The sequence below is a fragment of the Kogia breviceps genome, chromosome 13 (genome assembly GCF_026419965.1).
Source record: "Kogia breviceps isolate mKogBre1 chromosome 13, mKogBre1 haplotype 1, whole genome shotgun sequence".
Lineage (NCBI taxonomy): Eukaryota > Metazoa > Chordata > Mammalia > Artiodactyla > Physeteridae > Kogia > Kogia breviceps.
In genome coordinates this window covers 88,310,615-88,336,385 of record NC_081322.1, presented here as the reverse complement: position 1 = coordinate 88,336,385, position 25,771 = coordinate 88,310,615, and the positions used below count along the sequence as shown (strand labels likewise).

The 25,771-nt window shown below is 39.0% G+C and overlaps 1 protein-coding gene across 6 annotated transcripts in view; it reads left to right on the top strand.

The window, feature by feature from the left end:
- The window catches only part of PDE10A (phosphodiesterase 10A), a 566,819-nt gene that overhangs the window by 462,266 nt on the left and 78,782 nt on the right, over positions 1 to 25,771 (top strand). For 5 of the 6 annotated variants that reach the window (XM_067011128.1, XM_067011129.1, XM_067011132.1 and 2 more), the window contains exons 3-5: positions 6,587 to 6,615; positions 23,814 to 23,934; positions 24,424 to 24,473. In XM_067011128.1, coding sequence (XP_066867229.1) covers positions 6,587 to 6,615; positions 23,814 to 23,934; positions 24,424 to 24,473 — 200 coding nt within the window. The remainder of the gene's footprint in view (positions 1 to 6,586; positions 6,616 to 23,813; positions 23,935 to 24,423; positions 24,474 to 25,771) is intronic. The other variant, XM_067011133.1, reaches the window with a different exon arrangement.

Genomic DNA, 25,771 nt, shown 5'->3' with positions numbered 1-25,771 from the left:
CAGTAACTGCAAAATAGAGGGTTTATTGGCAAAAATCCATTAATCTGGCACTTCAGGTCTTGACTACATGGCTCCTATTCTTCCATGAATTCCTGGTTTTTAGGGTTAGAAAATTGAAGTAAGAAGGATAACAAGAGTGAAGTGATTTGAGCACACTATCTTTAATAGTTAGTAGGCCACGAGATTTTAAACCGTTGGCAAAGGTAACAATCTCCTAATGTTTCACCACACAATGTTGCTGTCTGTATGCAAAAGAATCATTATATCTGAATCATTTAAGAATAATTCTTTGAAATGCCTCCCCCCAGTAATGTAAAAGAAACATTAGATGTGTCTCTTGTCTCCAAGAACTTGTATTCAGTGAAGAAGTTAAGTCATTCATATGAATATAGTTATCCACACAAAGCAGAATATAGTCGATGCCAGGTTGAATGCAGAGAAAGAAAACTGCAATTTATTGAGAGCCCGCTCTGTGCAAAAACTTTATGTACATTATCTCACTTGATCCAGTACCTTCTGAAGTGACCTCATTTTATAAATATGAGATTAGCAAGTTTGGAAGGTCAAGGAGCCCATGTATGGTTTGTAAGTGAAGCTGAGAGTTGAAAACAGATGTCTTTGGACTCTAAGCCTGTCTTGTTTTTTAATGTAGCTCTCCTCACAGGAAAGGAGTGTGTAAGAATTCTGAGGGAAGACATATAGTGGGCCTATGTGCTTTTGAGAGGGCCTCAGAGACAAAATACAAATTGAGCTGAGCCTTGAAAGACTTCCATGTGTTGGAAGAGGGAGGAATCAACTTTGAGGAAACAGCAGGCACACTCGTGTCTCAGTGTCTTTGCTCAGGACCAGATCTCTGCCTGGAATGCTTTTCCCTTAGGGAGCTGCTTTTATAGCTCACCCCCTGGAGGAGGTGTTCTCTAACCACACTTAAATCTGCAGCCTGCCCCCAGCCATTTCCCCATTGCTTTCGAATCCTTCTTAACCTGGTCTACTTTGTGACCGCTTCCAGCTTGCTGTATAATTTAGTTATTTGTCATGTTTATGGACCGTCTCCTGCCTTAGAATAAAGCTTCACGAGGACAGGGATTACTGTCTCTTTTTGTTCTCAGGTATATTGTAGGCACCGGGGATAGTGCCAGGAACTTAGTTACTGAGTAGGTGCTCAAAAAATACTTGTTGTTGGAAGGTATGAAGATTTTGAGTTAAGAGTGAGCAAAGCATATTTGGGGCTCTAGTAAGACCAGTTGAGTCCTGTTGTTACAGATTCCAGTTGGAAAAATAGAACCAAATTGTGAGGACTTGAATCCTAAGCAAAGGGATGAGTTTATTTGTGGCAGGAATCCGAGAGCTTTCTGAAGATTTTATTTTAAACAATGATGTATTGATTTAATGATATAAAAGTAATATCCTATTAACATTTTATTACATTTCCTTCATTTCCTTTCCTCATTTCCTTTTGAGGGCTTTCTGTTTCACCTGGTGAAATTGGCTTACTCAACAGGGAAGTAAACTGTCTCACATACGAAGAAGGGTTTAGGTAAGGCAGTCTTCAAGGTTGGCTGATTAAATTGGTTAGAAATGTCTCCAGAGATCCAGCTTTTCTCTCTTTCCTGTCCCCCAGCTGCCCTCTCCTTCTGACCAATGCTCTGTGCCCGCCTCCGCTTCTCCTCTGTTGCCCTTGCTGGGTTATTGTCTGGGGTTGACTCCTCTCATGATTACAAGGTGGCTCCTGCCACTAGCTATAGGGCCAAAGGCTGCCTTTTTGTTTCCTCTCAAAGCCACGTGGAGTGTAAGTCCTCCCCTTTGGTATGATTGGGTCAACTGAGACATTTATTCAGTATCTGGCACATATTAGACATCGATAGATATTTGTGGATTGAGTCGTTAAGAATGCATCGTTAGAAGACACATAGCTGTCTTTAGACAAGCTCCATAGCTGTGCCAGAAATGGCTGGAGGAGGCTGAATGGAGCCACACCAGCTCCTAAGAGATGGAAGTGTGTGTATAAAAGATGGCTGGTTTATTAATTTTCATGGGAAATACATATTTCCCACAAGGAGAAGACAGGTATGCTCCATTTACATTATCTGCAGAGACTGCAAGGCAAAGTGAGATGGATAATCTTTGAAGGACTGAGGTGCAGTGACATCTTTGCAATGAGCCCCAAGTTCTCTATCTTCTGGTCACTGTGTCTCCTCTCTGGATACATAGTATCAATGTGTGACTTCTTAGACTTCTTCTCTTATACTACAGGATGAGCACTGAAAGCCGAGAACTGAACCGTGGAAGATTTAGTCAAAATAACTGTATATTGTACTTCAAGGAAATGATAATCAATCTAAAAAGTTTTCTTTTTAACAATATTAACACACGTTTATACATGTATAAATTATACACGATCATAATTGTTTTCATTTCAGACTTGTAACATGATATACTGAAGAAAAAATAATTTGTAATTGAAACCAATTTGTGTCTATGTATATAATTTATAAAATGTGTATGTGTTTACATACACTTATAGATTAAATACATATACATATATTTTAACTTAACCAAATCATGGACAACTTTTCATGTCAATAAATAAACATAAACATTCATCATCATTTTTAGCAGCTGCAGTCTTGGATTATGTTGAATCTGTTTTCTTTATTGTAAAAGAGATTTATTCTTTTTTAGTTGGAAGATTTTAAAAGATCAACAAAGAATAAAAATACTTAAGGATCATAAGAATCAATCAAAACTCTTTTTTTTTTTTTTTTTTTTTTTTTTTTTGCGGTATGCGGGCCTCTCACTGTTGTGGCGTCTCCCGTTGCGGAGCACAGGCTCCGGACGCGCAGGCTCAGCGGCCATGGCTCACGGGCTTAGTTGCTCCGCGGCATGTGGGATCTTCCCGGACCAGGGCACGAACCCGTGTCTCCTGCATCGGCAGGCGGATTCTCAACCACTGCGCCACCAGGGAAGCCCAATCAAAACTCTTTAATGCTTGGTTTTAAATGGATCTTTTTTTAGATCTATAATAATTTATTGAACTTATTTGGTTATTCTATTTGTTATTTTTGTTTATCACATTTTGTTTTTCTTTAATGGTATTCACTTTTGTCTATAGTTTTTATGGCTCAAATAGTAAGAAAATTTAATAATTTCTTATTGACTTTAAAGAATATGAGTTTTAGTGGAATTTTTGTCTACTCTGTATTTCTGGAGCTCTTACTTCAAAGCTAAACACCAGAGTAAAGACGAATATTAGAAGCAGACACAGCACTTTAAATCAGTCATCATAATGCGAATTCCTTTAAGTTCTACTTATAAATTTGGATTCATTCCTGAGACCCCATTTCATATAAGAAATATCAAAATTGCTCACAAAAAACAACGTACAAATATGTGCACAGTTATAAGGATTTATAAAATATTCAAAATTGAGTACTTGCTGAAAGTTGTAAGAAATCCTCCAGGGGATTTTTTGTTGCATGAGCTATTCTTCCTAAGGCTTTAAACAATTATTAAAATGATGTTTACATTGAAGACGGTTTCCTTTTTTTAAAAATAATAAATTTCTCTTTAACAAGCATCGATATTTCCTTTCTGAAATTATTTTAAATTTTTTCTTGTTTATTCTTCCCACTAGAATTTAAGCTCCTTTAGAACAGGGATAAATGCCTCGCATAATATATCCATAGTACACATTTCTTGAATAAACAAATGTTTACAGAACCGTAATGCCACATAAAAATAAGCGTCTGCTGTTGCTAACATTTTTGTTGCTAATCTGATGCTCGTGAAGGACTCAAAATCTGCCGTCCATGGCAATTTCCTTGTTTTCCGTGATTGCCTGTCCTTTCATTTTTAAGTGAGCTTCCTTCCTGAACCATGTGAAATGCCACTCCGACACTTTAGCTGGGAGTACGTGTTGGAAGTGTACAGAGATGTTCCAGAGTTGTGGGTTCTTAGGAGTCATTCTAAGTTGTGGTCTCTTAACCTTACATTGAAAATGTTTTTGTGGAAAAAATTATTTTTCAGTATCAAATCATATTGATAGGATGTTGTCTCACTTCAGGCTTATAAGGTGGCAAAAGAAGTCAGACACCTTGCCACAAAGTAAGACAGCAAGTGACTGGCCACGTGGGCTTCTGACCCCAGTGCACGCCCGGAGCCACTAGCTGTGCCACCTCTGCTCTGCGGTCGTCCTGTCCTCTCCATTGTGGATGAGAAAGTGAATGGATTGTCTGCAACATGCTGAAACTTGCCTTGGGCAAGAGAGTTCAACAAAATGAAAATTCCAAGTATAGGAAATAGGAAGGAAGCTTCCCTTATCCTAACAAGTTCACTGGACCCATTAATTTCCTCAGCTAAAAGACCATGTTCCCTAAATGTAATGGACTTGACATTCATTTAACAAAAATTGTTTGGCTTCTAAGTTGGAGGAAGAGATAGATGGTATATTTCTCAATCTGTACATAAGGTGAAAAATCCAGAAGTAAGTTATAGGTAGCATTTTTCTTTCAAATACTTTGTCCATAAAGCAAGAAAAATGTTGGCTTTTATAAATCCTTATCAGTAGAGTATCTTATGCACACTCAAGTTTGAGAAACACTAAGCAAAACTAAAGGAAGAAGCAAAGGGGACATTTATGTACAGATGTCTGGACATACGAGCTCTTCTTCCTTTGAACTAACTTTCAGATCATACTGATGACTGGAGAGCGGAAGGTTCCAAAGGGTCACAGCTTGAAAACTCCATTCAGTCCCACAGTGAACCTGTTCACACAGCTGCTGCTTTCCTTTGCACGTTTTAATCAGCCTTGAATTTTCAACCCTGTTCATTGAATTTCCTAGGTAAAAATTTAAAAACATTGAAAACATATATGCCTCTACAACTTTATAATCTGTTAATAAATGTGTGGTGATGATTAAATCGAAGAGTCCCATCTTCAGAGAGGTTTAGAAAAGAATAAGAGGTTGGGAGTTAAAGAATAAATGAAATGTTTCTATGATGTGACTTCAGCGTATAAGGTAAAATAAATGTTTTTCCTACAACATGGTTACATTCTTAGGGAAATCAAATGCAATACTCACACCATTATGGAACAATTATAAGAAAAATATATGAGCGAGTCTGTATTAATACAAAAAATAGGAGCTGCTTCTTGAACGCTTACTATCTGATAGTCCCAAGCTTGCTAATTTTGAAAAGGTTCCCAGGTAGAGACAACATATGCAGCAAGTTCTGAAGTCTAATTTACTTTAAATTATGGAGCATCCAAGGGGCATGATAGATGGAATGTTTTTGAAAGATAAACTGGGTGGGTGAGTCTGTGTGTGTGTGTGTGTGTGTGTGTGTGTGTGTGTGTGTGTGTGTGTGTGTGTGTGTTTAGGCAGATGATTGCCAGGGCAGATATTGGATTCAGGGATCAGCTTAGAGGTTACTGGTTGATAGGTGATTTGGAACTAGACTTAATGTTATTTGCGGAAATGGATGGTAGGCAGTACATCTGAGACAGATCAGAAGAAAAGAGGAAACAAAAGGACTCAGTGGTGTAGTTAATAAGAATATTGAAGGAGAAGGAAGAATCACAGCCCTGTCTGGACTCGTGAACTTTGTCGGTGTTAAGATAGGGTAGGCTGTGCCTTTTGGTAATGTAGGAATTTGGTGTGTTGCGTGTGTGCTGGTGGCCGTAGTTAGAGAGCGTCTGGTTGCTAGACAAGACACAAGGCAGCAACAGCAGGAAATGAAAGGCTGCCTCCCGGTGAGCAGTCTGGAGGGGCCCAGCTCCAGTCACCCTTCCTCTGGAAGGGCCATATCAACACCTTTTCTCTGGTCAGAACCGGTTACCAGGCATGGGATACTCTTAACCAGTGGAGCTAAAGTGCAGTCTTGGACAGTTTGCTTCTTGTACCCTGCTGGTGGACTCAGGCATGTTCTTGCCCTGTAGCCAGATTCGTGGGGGGAGCCCTTCAGAGGGCCTCAACTAGATCAGGCCAGTCCAGGAGTCTGATTTTACTAGTAAAGCATGCTGACATGCTGGTACAACCCCCCCCCCCCACCGCCAACTCCTGGGGGTCCATGGTACAAAGCAGCACTATTAATAGGTGTGTTTCATGCCTTAACCAGGGCGCCATGCGGGCACATGTCTTATTTCAGCAAGTTAGAAATGCTGGAAATAACCCTCACAGCACAAGTGTCAATGGCCGTTTGAGATATTCATGTGGGGTTGTGTCATTTGGAATACTGCAAATACTACAAACCCTTTTCTAGGTACGTGTGTTGGATAAACCACAGTGTGGCCGTATTTGCAGGCACTACCATTTTAGAATCTCCAAGAAGGTAATCTTGAAAACGACTGGCAAACTGTTGTGTTATTTCGTTTCCCTCCGAAATTAATACATACATCTAGCTCTAAAGTTACTGTTTAACTTTTATGTTACAGAGTTTTACAACCACATCCCTCGATTTCACAAGCGGAGGCATTGCAAACAGCCTTCTAGTTCACTGAGTGTGAGTGTGACATGTTCTCTGTGTTGCAGAAAGCGCCCAGGCTTTTCTAATTGTATTGTTTCTCCCTTCCCTCCCCGCCCCCCAGATGAATCGTCTCCTAAGGAAGTCAGCAGGGTAAGTACCGTGAATATCATTTTTGTTACCACAGTATAGGAAATAAATTCTTTTGTATACTTTCAGTGCTCTAACGTGCGTAAGTGCTAGAAAAATAATTTCAAAAGCTGAGTGCCCTCTCCAAAGTATCACTCATCAGTATGGAGTAAAGCCAGTGAGGAGAGAGGTGTGAAATTGGAGGCCTCAAGCTGAATACAGCTAACAGATGCGTTCCATTTGGCCTGCACATGCTCATGGGAGCTTTCTGAATTTGTTGCCAACATTTAGCTATTGAGAGAGTGCATATTAAGATTGGATTTCTGGCTTCTCTTGAAAAACCGTAAGATAAGGCAGCACTGACACCGGGTTCCCATGTGGCGACGGTCTGCTCAGGCCTCTTCCTCACCGTCCCCTGCTCCGTGGCTTTGCACGTGTGCTGTCAGCCTAACCCTGCCTTCAAGTTCACGCCCCCTTCCTTCCGGGAGAACAAAAGGCGACTGTACTCGTGAACTGAAGACGTGATATTCTTCGGTACTCTTAGAAATACTAAAGGCACCGTTCTCACGTTCAAGAGAAATACTTAGTGTTAACGTTACGAGACTTAACAAACTTAAAAGCGTATGGGGTATGAGTGTCGAGAGCATTTTAGCATGCCATGTTTAATGCCACAAAATTATAATTCTGTAATTACATATGAAAAAGAATCTTAACTATATATCCTGTTTATAGATAAAGATCTTAAAATGTGGATTCAATGTTGAAAATAATCAGAATTGTATCTGATGCAACCTTATGTAAGAGATCACTCTTTATCATAAGATATAAACTGAAGTACTGTTATCAGGATCACATATATAGATATATTCCTTTATTTTTGATTATCTGTAGAAAGGAAGCTTTAAAATGACCCGGGCCATTGCTGGAGAGTGGGCAGAGTTCTCTCTGTCCCTAGCAACCTCACAGACTCTTAAGGTTTCTGTAAGTCTCAGTGTTTTCCTGGGTACATGCACTATTAACTTCACATTTACAGGGTTCACACCTGGAAAGTTCCCAAGACTGAGTGCTTCAGGGTATATCAGGGGCCCCGGGGGTCAGCCTGGCATTTTTACAGCCACTGAGAGCAGCACAAACGTCTGAGGATAAAAGAAGATTCTCGCAAGTGGACCTGGGCAGTCATAAGATACTGCGGTGTCGATATTGGCAAAGCTACTATCTCAGATCTCTGAGGTAGTACCAGCTGTCTATAAAACCAGGACAGTGGGAAAAACACCTACAACTTACTCATCAGTATTCTTGTTTTAGAATAACTTTAGTTTACGGGGAACCCCTGACCTCAGTTTAACCTTTATAGCCCTCAGAAGATTTTAGGCATTGTTGTTGTTTCTGAGGGAAGTGGGCAAAGGGATGCCCCCAAAGGTGGTTTCAGCCCACCCCGTGTTCTGCTGACAGCAAAGACCAGAGCTGCCCTTCTGATACCTTGCTTATTTCAATATATTAACTCTATCCACCTGTTTGGTGGAACTCCCCCTTGGCCTCCAGGGTCCCCCAATTTAAAGATTTTGTACCATACTGTCTGTCATAAATGATTTTGTTATTGCAGCTCACTCTTTCATTTATAAGCCAGGTTCTATTGGAGGAGAACAGCTATATAGACAAGGAGTAGACTTTTTAATTGAATGCATTTCTATATATTTTAGTTATGCAAAATATCGCCACAAGACATCTTGGATTCAGATTGCCACCTACTTCTTACTATGCCAGGGCCTTCTTCCGGGTGAAGAGAGAAGAGATGCAGACAATACCACACACTATCTTTAAGCCCATTAGAAATGATGATAAACTATACCTAGTCATTTTTTTTCTTTGCTATTAGTTGATATAATTCTTTTACTTTATGCCAAATTTGGAGAAAATGCAATTCCAGGTGAGAAATGCTAAATATATGAACTGATAACCTAGAATAGTATCAGTTTCCAGGGTCTTTAAAAGTTGTGTGTGTGTTGTTTTTTTTTTTTCCTGAATATACCCCAGATCTTGGTCAGTTCTGATACATGGAATTTGCATTATAAAATAGTATACCAATGTTTTAAGTTAAAATTAAGATTTAGAAATACTAGTGCAAACTTTCGGTAGCTGGTGACCGGCCACAGGGCACACCCGTTGTCAAAAGCACGCTCTTTAGTGATGCAGATTCCTACCCCTCCAGGCAGTTGTGATTATTGTGACATACTTTCTCACTTAGCGCCAAACAGCCTCTCTTTAATTGCCATCTACTAGTATTGTTTTGACTTTTGTAGCAGCTCAGAAAAGGCTATGCCCACTACTCCATATGAGAGCTCTTTAATTAGAGGGATATGTTCTGTTCTGTCTTTCCCAGTGAGACAATCACTTAAAATAATTTTTTTCCCCGTGGGCCTCCTTAGGGTCTGGGTTGACATTCTCTGGACAAAGTATGCCTTATTAAGCTATTTTTTATTTTTTTTATTTTTTATTTTATTTTATTTTTTTTTTTTGCGGTATGCGGGCCTCTCACTGTTGTGGCCTCTCCCGTTGCGGAGCACAGGCTCCGGACGCGCAGGCCCAGCGGCCATGGCTCACGGGCTTAGTTGCTCCGCGGCATGTGGGATCTTCCCGGACCGGGGCACGAACCCGTGTCCCCCGCATCGGCAGGCGGATTCTCAACCACTGCGCCACCAGGGAAGCCCAAGCTATTTTTTAGAAGGTGGAGGCAATGCCATGACATTATAGACCAATTGTGGCTTGACTCTGATAAGACGAGGTAGACCAGGTAGCCCTCGGAAACTATGTATCTGTAATAGAGTTTAGGGAGAATTCGCTTTTCCAAGAAACTATAGGACATTTCTGGTTATTGATCCAGAAATGGAAGATATTTTTTCCATGAAGTCAAGTCAGATCTATAAGTCTTAAGCCCTTTCTCCGTCCCCTCTTTCTTCCTCTCTTTCTCCTTCCATCCCTCCCTCTCTCCGTGTCTTCCTCCTTACCTGCCATTACCTGCCATGACAAATATTTCTTGGGCACTTATATGCCAGGCACTGTTCTAGGTTTTAGGGATACAGTGCAAAACAGTATTCCAGTTATAGTATGGAAGGTGGTGGTGGAGACAGTTGAAAGTTTTTTTAAATTTATATATATCAGGCAGTGACAAATATTATGATAAGTACATAGAAGAATAAAGCAGAATGAGCTGATAGAGAGTGATGGTGGATTAGGAGTGGACTTAACTGTAGAGACCAAGCCAGCACCGAGGATGTGGTGCTAGGGGTGTGAGTGCAGCCGGGGATGGCTTACCAGGGTAACTGAGGACATCTTATGGGAGATGAAGGAGGGAACCACGCTGAGGACTGCGGGAAGAGCTCTGCAGGCAGATGGCACAGCAAGTGCAAGGGCCCCGAGGCAGGAAGGTTCACGTTACAGAAGGAGGTCATCTGGGCCAGAACTGAATGAGCGCAGGAAAGAGCCCTGGTCAGAGAGGTTGAGGCGGGAGGGTGTCAAGAGGGATGTGGTATCTGTCATATCTGTGTCATTTGTTTTCATCTAATCAGCAAGGTTAATCTCTTATTTTACTATTATTGTTGTTGTTAAGTGGTTCCAGCTTCTGATAGGAAAAGAGAGAGAAAACAAGATAAGAAGAGTATTTGGGTGCTGAGTGCTGGAATATGACAAATTTAGCCAGGTCTAGAATTCTTGGGTACTGTCTTTGTCCCTGAAAATGCTGTAGATATGTTTCATTGTATTCTAATTTTTATATAGCAGTTTTAGTCTTATGAAATATGTCCTGAGGAAAAACACTGATTCGAGGCTACTTGGTCAAAGGACACAAATATTTTATGACAATTAATATACATTGTTAAGTTGGTTTATCAAATTATCGTTCCAATTTAAGGTTTCATTTTAACCCAATTTAATTAGCAGTTATATCTCTTCTTGTGTAAATGGGATGCCATTATTTTAATATTTTTATTTAAAGCAAATAAACATATCGCCATATGTTAACTATGTTTCTTTTTGTGTGAATTGCATCTCTATGTCTTTTGTGTGTGATACATTCAAAAGAACTTCTCTGGTATAGTGTAAATCACACTGAGATTTGAATTTCTACTTTGCCACTCTTCATCTGGGTGACCTTTTAAAACAATAACTTTTAAAAGGCTCAAATGTAAAATGGGGACAAAATCTACCAAACCTAACGTATGCAGCCATAATAGGATGACAATTTATATTCTTATAGTCATTTTTAGAACACCAAAAATAAACTTTTTAAAAGCAGAGGGAATTAATGAAGAGAAATTAATGGCCCACAATTTAAAATACAGGCTTGATTAATAATGAAAAAGATATTTTCTTAAATAGATCAATAAAATAGGCTGTGTTTGGCAATCTATTCAAGAAAAAAGAAAATCACAACTATTAAGGAATGCGAAAGGAAAGATAACTGTAGTGCAGGCAACAGCGTGATTATTAATAATTTAATAAGGAATAGTAGATACTAATGCATTTGAAAAATTAGATGTAATGGGAAATTTTAAGGAAATTATAAATTATTAAAATTGATTGAAAAAGAGTTAAGAAACCTAAATATATTGTTAACCAATGAAAAAAACTGAAAAGTTAGTAAAAGACCCCCTACAGTGGCCTGATACCCAAAAGCTTTTACTGGATAATTCCACCAAACATAAAAAAGGAGAAAATTCCTACATAATATAAAGTATGTATTTCCAAAGCTAAGAGAATAACTTATCTCACTCAAGACAGAATTTTATTCCTAAAACAAAAATTAGAGCATTATGCAAAATAGAAAAAGTATTGACCAGTTTTAGTAGTGCAAACGTAAGTGCAGAAATCTTAATAAATTCAGCAGCACTTTCATTGCCAAGGGTGGTGGCAGGTAGCAGGCTAGTGCAGTCATCCTGGTGAGAGATGACGATGGCTTGGACCCGGCTGATGGTGATGGAGGTGGATTTGGTCGACTGAATTCTACGTATATTTGGAAGGTGGAGTGAACAAGAACTGCCGATTAATCAGATGTCTGGTATTTAAAAAAGCCAAAAGAGAGAAACGATCGCATCGAGGTTTTGCCTGAGCAGATGAAAGGGTGAGTTGCTATTACTTAGATGGGAGTGTTTGCCAGAGGGGCAGGTCAAGGTGTGTGTGGAGGAGAGGGAAACAGAGGTCACTACTGGGTGCTTAGTCTTAGATGTGCTAAGTCTGAGACACCTAGCAGATTTCTAAATAGAGATGTTAAGTAGTTGGCTGGATATCTGAGTCTGGAGTATAGGGGAATGATCTGAATTAGAGATATAAATCTGAGAAGGCTTAATAATATGGATGAGTTAAGAATCATCGGCATGTAAGATGGTATGTAACGTGGTGAGGCTGGATGAGATCACCTAGGAAGTGCGTGTGGTTTGAGAAGAGAGGATAAAAGCCAAAGGCCAGCCCTGGCACGGAACATTTAGAAGTCTGAGATGGGAGGAAGACCCACAAGAGGCTGGAAAGAGGTGTCCAGGGGGCAAGAGGAGGACCAGGAGTGGGTGCTTCCTGGCAAGGAGGAGAAATTATGTCAAGACAGAGAGAAGGATCACTCGTGTGTTAAATGCTGCCTGTAGTTCAAGGGTAATGAAGCCTGAGAGTTGACAACTGGATTTGGCAATGTAGAGTCATTGGTGACTTCAGTAAGAGCTGTTTCACTGGAGAGATTAGGTTGAGTTTGAGAGAGAGAGAGGGAGAGAGAGAGAAGGAGAGGGAGGGAGATGGAGAGGAAGAAGAGAAATTGTAGGCAGCAAATATAGACAATTGTTTTATGGAGTCTTGCCTTAAAAGAGAAGAGAAATAAGGTCGTAGCTAAATAGGGAGTTGAGATATTTTCCTTGAGATATAATTGACACATAATCTTTCATTAGTTTCAGGTATACAACGTAATGATTCAATATATGTGCATAGTGTGAAATTATCATCACAATAGGTCTAGTTAACATCCATCACCACACATAGTTATAAATGTCTTTTTCCTTGTGGTGAGAACGGTAAGATTTACTCCCTTTAGCAAGTTTCAAATATCCAATACAGTCTTATTAATTATAGTCACGATGCTGTGCATTATATCCCCAGAACTTATTTATTTTATAACTGAAAGTTTGGATCTTTTGACCACTTTCCACTCTCCACCCCTGAGATATTTTCTTTTTAAAATGTTTGGTTTGTCTTTTTAAAAAATGGGATAAATGACAACAGGAATCTACTAATGGAAATAATACAGTAGAGAGAGAAAACGTGATGATTTGGGACAGAGGGGCAAGTCGGTTGCTGCACGGTCCTTGAGCGCTCAAGGGGCCTCACCCACCTTCGGCAGCCTCCCCACCACACATCAAGTCTTTTCCTTCGCAACTAATTCCCGTTTACTCACTTTCAATTTCTTTTTATACCGTATCAGTCTTAAAAAAGGATTTTTAATTGGTTATCAGAAAACAAATATAACCGAAGAAACAAAATAGAGGAAGAAACAGAAGAGGAGAAATAAAAATTGGAAGAGTCAGTACTTTTCTGTTAACTTCCAGTTATGTGAAACTGAACCAAAGTAGGTTGCTTCACTTATGTAAAGTTGACCTTAAAAACAAAAGACAGTTGTTTTACCAGTAAGGTATGTTTTTTTCAGGAGTAGCAGAGAATTGCAATTTGGGATAAGAATGTTATAGCAAAGCCTGTAAGCAAGTCCAGACAAAGAAGAGGAATGATTTTTTACAGAGGAAAATTTATTTTTTATTGAAGTATAGTTGCTATACAATATTGTATAAGTTACAGGTATACAGTTTAGTGACTAACAATTTTTAAAGGTGATACTTCATTTATAGTTATTATAAAATATTGGCTGTATTCTCCATGTTGTACAACATATTCTTGTAGCTTATTTTATATGTAATATAATAGCTTGTACCTCTTCATCCTGTACCCCTGAATTGCCCTTCCCCACTTCCCTCTCCCCACTGGTGACTATTAATTTGTTCTCTATATCTGTGAGTCTGCTTCTTTTTCATTTTATTCACTAGTTGTATCTTTTAGATTCCACATGTGATATCATACAGTATTTGTCTTTCTATTTCTTATTTCACTTAACATAATGCTCTCCAAGGCCATCCATGTTGCTGCAAATGGCAAAATTTACTTCTTTTTTATGGCTGAGTAGTACTCCATTGTATATATATAACACATCTTCTTTATCCATTCATCTGTTGATGGACACCTAGGTTGCTTCCATATCTTGGCAATTGTAAATAATGCTGCTATGAACATTGGGGTACATGTATCTTTTTGAATTAGTGTTTTGGGTTTTTTTTTTTTGGTTATATACCCAGGAATGGAATTGCTGGGTCACAAGGTAGTTTTAGTTTTTTGAGAAACCTCCATACTGTTTTCCACAGTGGCTGCACCAATTTACATTCCCACCAGCAGTGCACAAGAGTTCGCTTTGCACCAACATCTGTTATTTGTGTTTTTTCTTGATAGCCATTCTGACAAGTGTGAGGTAATATCTCACTGTGGTTTTGATTTGCATTTGCCTGATGATTAGTGATGTTGAGCATCTTTTCATGTGCCTCTTGGCCATCTGCATTTCCTCTTTAGAAAAGTGTCTATTCACTTCTTCTGCCCAATTTTTAATCAGTTTTTTTTTTTCATGTTGAGCTGTATGAGCCGTTTATGTATGTTGGATGTTAACCCCTTATCAGTCATATCATTTGAAAATATCTTCTCCCATTCAGTAAGTTGTCTTTTTGTTTGGTCAATGATATCCTTTGCTGTGCAAAGGCTTTTAAGTTTAATTAGATCCCATTTGTTTATTTTTGCTTTTGTTCCCTTTGCTCTAAGAGATCCAAAAAATATTGCTGTGATTTATGTCAGAGTGTTCTGCCTATGTTTTCCTCTAGGAGTTTTCTGGTGTCTGGTCTTACATTTAGGTCTTTAATCCATTTTGAGTTTATTTTTGTGTATAGTGTTAGAGAATGTTCTGATTTCATTCTTTTACATGTAGCTGTCCAGTTTTCCCAACACCACTTACTGAACAGACTGTCTTTGCTCCATTGTATATTCTTGCCTCCTTTGTCATAGATTAATTACCCATATAAGTGTGAGTTCATTTCTGGGCTCTCTATTCTGTTTCATTGATCTATGTGTCTATCTTTGTGCCGATATCATACTGTTTTGATTACTGTGGCTTTGTACTGTAGTCTGAAGTGGGGAAGCATTACTCCTCCAGCCCTGTTCTTTTTCTCAAGATTGTTTTGGCTATTCGAGGTCTTTTGTGTTTCCATACAAATTTTAAGACTATTTGTTCTAGTTCTGTGAAAAATGCCGTTGGTATTTTGATAAGGACTGCACTGAATCTGTAGATTGCCTTGGGACGTATGGTCATTTTAACATTATTGATTCGTCCAATCCAAGAACACTGTTTATCTTTCCAACTGTCTGTGTCTTCTTAAATTTCTTTCATCAGTGTCTTATAGTTTTCCGAGTAGAGGTCATTTGCCTTCTTAGATAGGTTTATTCCTAGGTATTTTATTCTTTTTGATGTGGTGGTGAATGAGATTGTTTCCTTAATTTCTCTTTCAGATAGTTCATTGTTAGTGTATAGAAATGCAACAGATTTCTGTATGTTAATTTTGTATCCTGCAACTTTACCAAATTCATCGATGAGCTCTAGTACTTTTCTGATGGTGTCTTTAGGATTTTCTATGTATAGTATCATGTCATCTGCAAACAGTGACAGTTTTACTTCTTCCTTTCCGATTTGTATTCCTTTTATTTCTTTTTCTTCTCTGACTGCTGTGGTTAGGACTTCCAAAAGCATGTTGAATAAAAGTGGCGAGAGTGGACATCCTTGTCTTGTTCCTGATCTTAGAGGAAATGCTTTCAGCTTTTCATCATTGAGTATGATGTTAGCTGTTGGTTTGTCACATGTGGCCTTTATTCTAATATAATTGAAAACCTCTGTTCACAAAATGACTTCTGTGAGAATGTTCATAACAGCTTTATTCCCAATATTCCAAAACTGGAAACAAAAACATCCCAAATATCCAACAATAGTAGAACAGATAAGCAATTTGTGGTATATTTATACAACAGATGCTACCAGAAATAGAAAAGAACAAGCTACTGGAACACACACCAACATGGATGAATATCAATAATACTATGTTGAACAAATAAAGCAAGTTTCAAAATAGTTCGTGTTGTGTGATTCCATTTACATAAAACTCTTAAAACAGGCACCACTCTAGTGGGAAAATGGTTAATTAAGAAGGACCATGGGAGGGACTTTATAGAAAGATGAAATGTTCTATACCTTTATTACTATTGCTGAGATGTTTATATATATATATATATATATATATATATATTTAATTACATTTATTTTTAAAAATATTTTCTTTTCCTTTTTTTGACAAATAATAATTGTATATGTCTAAAGTATACAGGGTGATGATTTGATATATGTTGTAACATGATTACCACAATCAAGTTAATTAATACAGTCATCACTCACATAGTTACTTTTTTCTTTTTTTGTGTGTGGTGAGAATGCTGAAGATCTACTCTTAGCATATTTCAGGTATGCAATACAGTATTCAGGTCTTACATTTAAGTCTTTATTTCTAGTTGATTTTTGTGTATGGCATACGATAAGGGTCCAATTTCATTCTCTTGTATGTGAATATCCAGTTTTCCCATCAACATTTATTGAAGTGACTATCCTTTCAATGCTGTGTATTCTTGTTGCCCTTGTTGAAGAGTAATTGACCTTGTATGCATGGGTTTATTTCTGGGCTCTCTATTCTGTTCCATTTGGTAAGTGTCTGTTTTTAATGTCAGTACCATACTGTTTTGATTACTATAGATTTTTAATATAGTTTGAAACCAGGACATGTGATGCTTCCACCTTTTTTCTTCTTTCTCAAGATTGCTTTTGCTATTCAGGGCCTCTTGTGGTTCCATACAATCTTAGGATTGTTTGTTCTCTTTCTAGGAAAAATGCCACTGGAATTTTGATAAGGATTGCATTGAATCTGTAGATCACTTTGGATACCACTGACATTTTAACAATATTAATTCTTCAAATTCATGAGTATGGGGGTATCTTTTCATTTATTTGTGCTTTCTTGTATTTCATTCATCAATGTTTTATAATTTTTAGCATATAGATCTTTTACCACCTTGGTTAAATTTTATTCTTAAGTATTTTATTCTTTTTCATACTATTGTAAATGAGAGTGTTATTTTAATTTCTTTTTCAGATAGTCTGTGAATAGAAATGCACCTAATTCCTGTATGGTGATTTTGTGTGCCTTAATTAGTGTATATGTTACAAGAAGGTATCTGTTTGTCAAAACTTAATGAATTGTACACTTCATTTTTGTATATTTTAGTATTTCTTACATTTACCTAAAAATCTAAAATATATTGACATCTAGTTAGTAGGTTTGCTATTTTCAATGACATGGCTTAACAATTCTGAAACTACTTCCATATGTTCTAGGCTTGAGAAAATATGTAAATATGTTATAGTCATTGGCAGTAAGATATTTCATTGTTGGGTGAGGAAATACAGACATAGAAATGGGGAATATTAGAATGTGTACACTGTGGTGTTTGGTTGAACTTGAAAGTATCAGTAAGAACTCATAGTTTTAAGTCTTTTACTCTACATGTATTTATAAGTAAATAAGTAAAGAATTACATATTTGTATATATGTATATATATATATTTACATAAGGCCCTCTCATATATATATATTATATTTGTGTTGATGAGAAACCTAGAAGCAATGACAGCAGTGGGCACATACAGCTCCAGCGCTTAGATTTTAAGTATCATTTGCCACTAAAAAGATCTAGGACTTCTTTTAAGAAACAGAAATGGCTGGTTCAAGCTCGAGCAACATATTTGATGAGAAAGTAAGAAAGTCTTGAAAGCATCATGAAAATTTGTCAAAAGGGCATAGGAGATATCTTAAAGGGCTTCCCATTGGTCAAATCTGGGACAATTTGAGCATTAAAATGCACGTATAACAGTATTAATTAATATTAATTACACATGTTGAATAAAATAAGCATCTGTGAGTCCAGGCTCGTGTACATGAATGAATGAGGGAAAACAGAAAGCTCTTCTTCCCAGTAGAATGCCAAATAGCAAATGTCGGATGGTTGATAGTATTCTAGCTTCATCACCTCATTGTATTGTTGCCAAAAACACAGAACCTGAATCTAATCTTGAGAAAATATCAGATAAATCAAAATTGGCCCATATTCTTCAAAAACATCAAGTTCAAGAAAGGCTTGAACACAGAAAGGCTGTGGAATTGTTCCACATTAAAGTATACCAAAAAGACCCGACAACTAGATGCCATATATGATCTGGAGTTCAAACCTGGACCACTGAGCGGGGGATAATTATAAAGATATGATTGGGACAAGGTATGAAATTTAAATGTGAATTTTTTAAATTTTAATTTACTTTATTTATTTTTTATACAGCAGGTTCTTATTAGTCATCTATTTCATACATATTAGTGTCTACATGTCAGTCCCAATCTCCCAGTTCATCCCACCACCACCCCCGCCCCCAATTTCCCCCCTTGGTGTCCACATGTTTGTTCTCTATGAATGTGAATTTTTAATTAGCTAATATTGTTGTAGCGATGTTAATTTTTCTGATTATGATAACTGCATTGTAACTATGTTTCTCACATTCAGTGTACAAATTTAGTGTATTCTCTTAATATTCTTTTTCTTAGGAAGTATATGCTGAAGGTTTGGGTAAAAGGAGCATACCAACTTGTTCTCAAATATTCAGAAAAAAATGTATTACTCTTGTGTGTATATATGTGTGTGTGTGCAGACAGATAGACAGATAGAAAAGATGGAGCGAGAGAGAGAAAGAAAGAGGAGAAGGAGAAGAAGAAGGAAGGAGGAAGGAAGGGAGGGAGGGAGGGAAAGAATTTACCAAGAGGATAAGGCAAATATGACAAAATGTCAATAATTGTTGGTATGCAGGAGTTTCTTGTACTAGTCTTGTAGTTTTCTGTAGGTTTGAAATTACATCAAAACAAAAAGTTATTTTTTAAAACAAGGTAAAGTTAAAAAAGAAACAGGAAAAATCTAAAGAATGATGATGAGAAGATATTATTCAAACATTGAGCTTTATACTGGAAACTTGGAGCTTATTTTGCATGCTTTTAAGTATTTATCCAACTTAACACCCACCTCACTCTGTTTTCTAGTGTGTTTGTTACAGTGATTCGAGATATGTCAGTAACCCCTCACGGAGTCATGGGCTCTTGGGGCCAGCAGGCGTCACAGACTTCATCTTGTTCTCTCTCCCATTTCATTCTTGCATTGCCTCTAAACTCTTTTGGTGAAGTGGTCTTCCAACCTGTGTTTAAACACCTAATTCACTTCAGCAAGTCTGCGGACATTTACTCTTCTGGTGAGACCAGGTCTCAGCTTTCTTTCTGAACCAAGGGTTAATGCTTCTCCATTCATTATCACTGTGTCTCATAAAATACTGTTTCCCTCTGGGTGAAAGAGTGACTGTGCCCCTGCCTCCCAAATTGCGTTCCAAGTGCCGTTAGGCACCACACAAACCCACAGGGCCGATTTAGGACATCCTACAGTTTCATGGGAAACACCACCGTCTGTCAGAGCTTTGCCGGAGCTCCCAGTTCCAACAGTAACCTGACATAGTTCCCGGTTTTAATGTTAGGTCCCTACGGTCCCGTCAATGAAGTCATATCTCTGCAAATCCATGGTCTTAGTGGTTGCTCTAATGAAAAGCAAGTACTGCATGAAAACCAGCGCGGAACAGGAAATGAGGTTGCCCATGTCCAGTTTGAGTCTAAGGTTTATACCGCCCAACTCATTGTACCTGAGAGTTCTAACGCATCTCGATTGAGGAATGTCTCAGTGATACTCAGTAAATACTTTATATGGGTTCTTTTAATAAAGGCGGTGGTGAAAGGACTTTGTGAAGTTAAAAATGCTGTGCACATACAAGTTCTTAACAACTTCATTAAGCTACTATTGTAATTTTCTATTAGTCAAGACATAGAATTGGAAGTTTATTCAACTGACTGGAATTGATCCCTTAGTGAACTTGCTTCGGCGTGTGGTTTCCAGAGGGAAGTGCGTTTTCTCACGTCCATCCCCACTTGTCTCCCCTTCCTGCCACCTCATGTCAGTGCTCGTGAGCAGCAAAATGGCCATAAGGCTAAGAACCAAATAACAATTATTCCTATTCTTCACATTTATACATAATTTAAAATTTTCAGTATGTTATGGTTTGAATGATCCACTAACCATGAAGGTAGGTCTTTAATATTTTAGAGGTAATATTACATTTGTATAGTTTAGTCATCATAACTAAACCTTTTTCTCTTATGAGATCTATGCAATTGTCATTGCTGATCAAAGCAAACAGGGTGTACTAACCCATCTGTTAGGTTCAAGATTAGAATTTGAAGCTTAATATAAACAACAACAAAATCGAGGTCATAGATCATCACAGAAGGTTACTGTTGAAAGGCATTTTAAAGACAATATATTTCAGTCTTCTTGTTACACAAATGCAAAAACTGAAGCCCGGAGACTTGAAAGGAAATCTCATGACCAACTGTCCATAACCGCAAGTGTCTTCTTGTTCTCCCTTGTGTGTGACAACCCATTTCCTCTCCAAAAGAGTGTCAGCACTGCATTCTGGTCACTTTAAAGGGCCTGTTCTCAGAATTACATTGTCAGAGAAAAGGGTCAGTCTGTATATCATTTTTACAGGGACTCCTCTATTGAGTGACTAAACACCCACCTTAAAACTAGCTAAAGTATCCCTTCCCCACAAAAAAGAGGGTGTATTCGAAGAATGGATTGATTCATGAAAAAGAAATACCTAGGGATAGAATTTTAGGCTTGAAGGCTTTTGCATGGCTGGGTCTAGGGGTTCAAAGTCTGTCATTATGACTCAGTCTCTATCACTTGGCTTCAGTCTCAGATAAGCTCTTTCCCAGGACTTCGGGGTGGGGGGGTTATAGAATGAGTGGTTCTGAGGAGCAGTAAGGAAGAAAGGGTATATTAGAGTAGAATATTTTCTCTGGAGTTCTTCAAAACTTGGAATAGGTCAAATGGGATCTTTTGACAGAGGATAAGAAACAACAAAAGCTTCTGCGACCCCATGCAATGCTGCCACGTTTTGTAGGCATCCGCATCTCAAGTGTTCTTGACTCTTATGCACCTTTTCACCGTCACTCTGGTAATTTCCCCCTCACCCCGTGCACAGTTACCCAGCTTAATGACAGCGGACCTCTTTGGGGAATGTAGGAAGCATTTGGGGCTGTGAATCAAAATCCTTCCTCCAGGGGACCTGGTCTCCCCTGGCTTTATTCAAGAAGTTCTGTGAAGTGGCTCAAGTCTGGAATTCATTGAGGTACCTGACTTTCGGCTGTGGTAATTAAGTCAGATTTTTGTCCGCCTAACCCAGAACTTCTCTCTTCAGACAGATGAAAAAATAGTAGGTCGCCCTATATCTGTTTCAGCTCCAGGGACACTGATCGAGTGCTTGGTCCAACGTCGACGAGCTCTGCTGGCCGGGTCGTTCTGAGAGCAGCTTCAGTTTTGTCCATTTTGCTAACAGCACCTTATATCTGGAGACTGTGTGTTGCCTCTTGTCCCCTCGACGCCAAGATCCCATGTTCGCAGTGGAGCAGGGGACCCTGTGGGGGGGCGCTGGTGCCTCTAGTCAGCCGAGGCCACACCGCAGAGCTCTTCACACAGGCCAGGCGGCTGTGGCCTCGGGATGTATTTTTCATGGCCCCGATGAAGGGAGTGCCCATGGGATGTGATTAGGGGATGGGTAAACGGGTCGTGTAGGACAAATCCACTCTGGCATTCCAGTCTTGCCAAGGTTAGAATATATACCAGAGAAGTTCTGGTTTTCAGCTTCATTTAATGTCAGCCATGTTGGGGAATAGGTTTTAGCCAAGCAAAGCACTAGCACACTGAAGCCAGTACTTAGTGCACCCTCAGTGCACTAAGCAGACTTAGTGCACCCATATAAAAGATTTGCCTGGTCCACCATTATCTTTATTCTAGCCTATTCCAGCACCTGTGAGATCCATTCTCCTTTGTTTCCGAGGTTCCTATACATTAGCTAAATCGAATCCATTCCTTTTGGTGTGTATTCATCTCTTGACAAGTCATTCTTGAGACTTGATTTTCTGGGGCCTGCCCGGAACTTGAGCCTGTTAATAGGTCAGAAGCCAAGAGAGGTGGCAGACGGCGGGCAGACCTCAGCCCTTACGGGTTCTAAGTTTCACTGGCGTCTGTCCCTATATCTCATGTCACTGAACCTCCCCTCCCCTGACCGTCCTATTGAAAAGGTAGCCCTCTCCCTCCAAAGGCGTTTTCTATCAGCCGCCCCAGCTCTCCTTTCTGCATCGTGACCACTGCCTTCCGTCACACCGTGTAGGTTACTTATTCTCTTCCAACGGGCATGTAAGTTCCTTGAGGACCGGAATTTTATTTTGCTCATGCTCTAGCATTTTTTGTTTCTAGAAGTGTTCCTGCATATAGTAAGTAGGTTGTCAGGATTGGCTGCACATGTTTGTGGAATGATTGACTGATTGGTTCAGCCATTCTTTATTTATTCATTCCGAGGTGTTTACTGAGCGCTCAACAGTAACAGCAAGCAATAGGCCCGCTGAGAGGGAGAGAGAGAGAGAGAGAGAGAGAGAGAGAGAGAGAGAGCGAGAGAGAGAGAAGGAGAGAGAGAGAGGGAGGGAAGGAGAGAGAGAGAGAGAGAGAGAGAGGGAGAGAGAGAGAGAGAGAGAGAAGGAGAGAGAGGGAGAGAGAAGGAGAGAGGGAGAGGGAGAGAGAGGGAGAGGGAGAGAGGGGGAGAGAGAGAGGGAGAGAGAGAGAAGGAGAGAGAGAGAGGGAGGGAAGGAGAGAGAGAGAGAGAGAGAGAGAAGGAGAGAGAGAGAGAGAGAGAGAGAGAAGGAGAGAGAGGGAGAGGGAGAGAGAGGGAGAGGGAGAGAGGGAGGGAAGGAGAGAGAGAGAGAGGGAGAGAAGGAGAGAGAGAGAGAGAGAGAGAGAAGGAGAGAGAGAGAGAGAAGGAGAGAGGGAGAGGGAGAGAGAGGGAGAGGGAGAGAGAGGGAGAGGGAGAGAGAGGGAGGGAGAGAGAGGGAGAGAAGGAGAGAGAGAAGGAGAGAGAGAGAGAAGGAGAGAGAGGGAGAGGGAGAGAGAGAGAAGGAGAGAGAGAGAGAGAAGGAGAGAGAGGGAGAGAGAGGGAGGGAAGGAGAGAGAGAGGTGGCTTGAGACGGATTCCGAGGCAGAAAATAACCACATCTTGCAGAGTGCGAAGGCCACGCTGGGAGGAGTCTGTTGTTCTAAGTACAGTGGGGAAAAAGCCCCAAGAGTGTTTTGAGCCACAGAGCCACAGCATTTTATTTTATTTTGAAGTTCGCCATGGTTGATATTTGGAGAAGAGGCTTAGGAAGGCAAGCTCTGTAGCAGGGAAGCTCATTCGAAGACTGTTTTCAGTCCTTTGAAGAAGACACAGTGCTGGGCATAGCCACGGTTTCGCTTCCACCTTCTTCCCGGACCTTTGTCCACCCGCTGCTGTCCCTGCACCGCGGTGCAGCCTAGTGCCGTGGGCTTTGCTGCGGGGCTGGGGCTGCTGCTACGGCGGCGACTCCTGCTCTCGTTGTAGTGGCAGAGGTGAGGTCAGACTAGAGTGGTCGCCACGTGGACCCAAGTGAGTGGGGAGTAATAAACTTTGTTTCACCCGGTGCGATGCACGGGGGCGCTTTTCTAGTATATTAGGATGTTTCATCCAGTTAGCAAACTTTCGAACTGTTTTTACTGATCTAGTTGCCTGATACATCATATATCAATATAAAACTTCAGAAACAAAATTGTAATTTGTAACATTCGATGTTTTAATGTAAATAAGCATGCATGGAGTCTATAGATAATTCTAAGTAAGTTGTAGCAATTTTAATTTTCAATCTGTGTTTATAGTAGATCATACTATTTAAATCATGCTCTATAAAAGCATAATGAATAGCTATTATGTAACATAAAGCCATATATATTAATAGTATGTTTTACAAACTAAGGATTTTTTATTTTATTATATTTAATTATGTCTTTTTTTTAATTCAAAGTATCAAGATACAAATATGCAGGGAGTTGTGTACGAACTAAACAGCTATATAGAACAACGGTTGGATACAGGAGGAGACAACCAGCTACTCCTCTATGAATTGAGCAGCATCATTAAAATTGGTAAGAAACGTTTTATATTCCTCCTAGTAGAAAAATGAAACCGAAGATAAATTATGTTCTCTTCACTGATGATATGTAATCATATATGCATCGTTCTTTTTGGTTGATGCTTATATTATTGGTTATTCAGTATTATGAATATCACTTTGTCTATTTTTAAATACTTTAAAAACTAAATGTAAGTCTCCAATTTAAAAAACATTTTCTAATAGTTCTGATATTCACATTTTGACAAACGTATTATTACATAGTACATTGCTGTATGCATTTGAGGATGTTACATCTTAAAAATTGCAATAGCTAATGAAAATATTCTAATTATGTGATTCGGTAAAGCCATAGATTATTTTGTTCAGTTTACTGCATGACCGTTAATTTTGCTAACAAATCCATTCAAAAGACTCATATTTGAGGTCTCACCTTAGGGAATTCATGCATGTTATATTCTTCCATTGAGATTAGTTTCTTCCTTTTTTATTACTTTGGCAGCCACAAAAGCTGATGGATTTGCACTGTATTTCCTTGGAGAGTGTAATAATGTAAGTATCTAAATTTAGATATAGGTGCTCTAGATAAGAGAATGTTATAAGCTTTTTAAGAAAGATAAACTATTATGTTACAGACAACTTAATAGATGTATCATAATTAAGTACCTGAAGGCTCATTTTGTATTTTGTTTCTATATGTGGTTATTACCAGTTGGGAATTTTGCCAGAATGCTGACATTTAGGCATAAAATCTTACATTTTTCATTGTTTTGGTTTCGGTTTGTGGTATCCTATTTTCTGAATGGCACTTCTAGACTCACTGTTTGGTATAGAAGTTATTTCCTCACTGTGGGCTGGGATGTCAGGGACAGTCTGTGCCCTTTTTCACACACAATCTGCAGTAGAAGAAAATGAGAGCAGAAGTTTTATGTGACTATTTTAGATATTTTTTAAGATGACTCTAAAAGTGCAGAGATGGAGTTGCTAGGTATAGATTCCTGAGCTGTGGTGGCCGTGGCGCAGACAGTTGGGTGGCACGGGGCTGCCCAGGGGTGCCTGGTCCAGTCTTCGGTGCGCCAGGCAGACCCTGTGTTTCTGGTTTGACTCACTGCAGGCACAGTCCACTGTCAAGTGCAGCTTGCATAGGCACTTTCAAAGGTAGTTCAAGGCATTCCATTACTGGCATTTGAGTTTTATTATGGTATTAACACATATGTAACATTTTAGAAAAATGTTCTGAACCAATAACACCTATATTCATAGCCGAAATATATAAGACTCCATTCCAACGTTTTTTTGCAAACTTTTACTGTGTGCTTCTTGTGCGTTTGGTATTGTTATTTGAGATTTGGGATGTATTTTTGCAATGTGATATTTGTTTTTGTGAGTAATCAAAACTCACAAAATATATAGTATAATGTTTATATAATATTATAATCTAACATTTATACAATATTTATATAATATTTATATTATATAAACTGTTAATAGGAATAGAGACACAGTAGCCTGAGAGTTTTAATAGTATTCATGAATAGTCGAGTAGTGCAAAGCACGACAGTAGTTGCACAAAAAGTATTTATTGGCTGAACGACTTTGCTCATAGCTGGTCCTCTTCATTTGCACGGCCCTCGTTTCCCGCGTTGTGATAATCTGTGTCACAAGATTAGAAGCTCTTTAGGACAGGACCTTTCCTTATTCGTTTCTGCATTCACCTAGCAACTCTCCTAGGGCCGTTCACATAAACAGTCAACAAGAGGGTTTAATAAATTGAATTATTCAGATATTACTCCTACTTGTAAATACTTATGTTTTACATACTGGTAGTATTTTAGAATGGCTAAGCTACT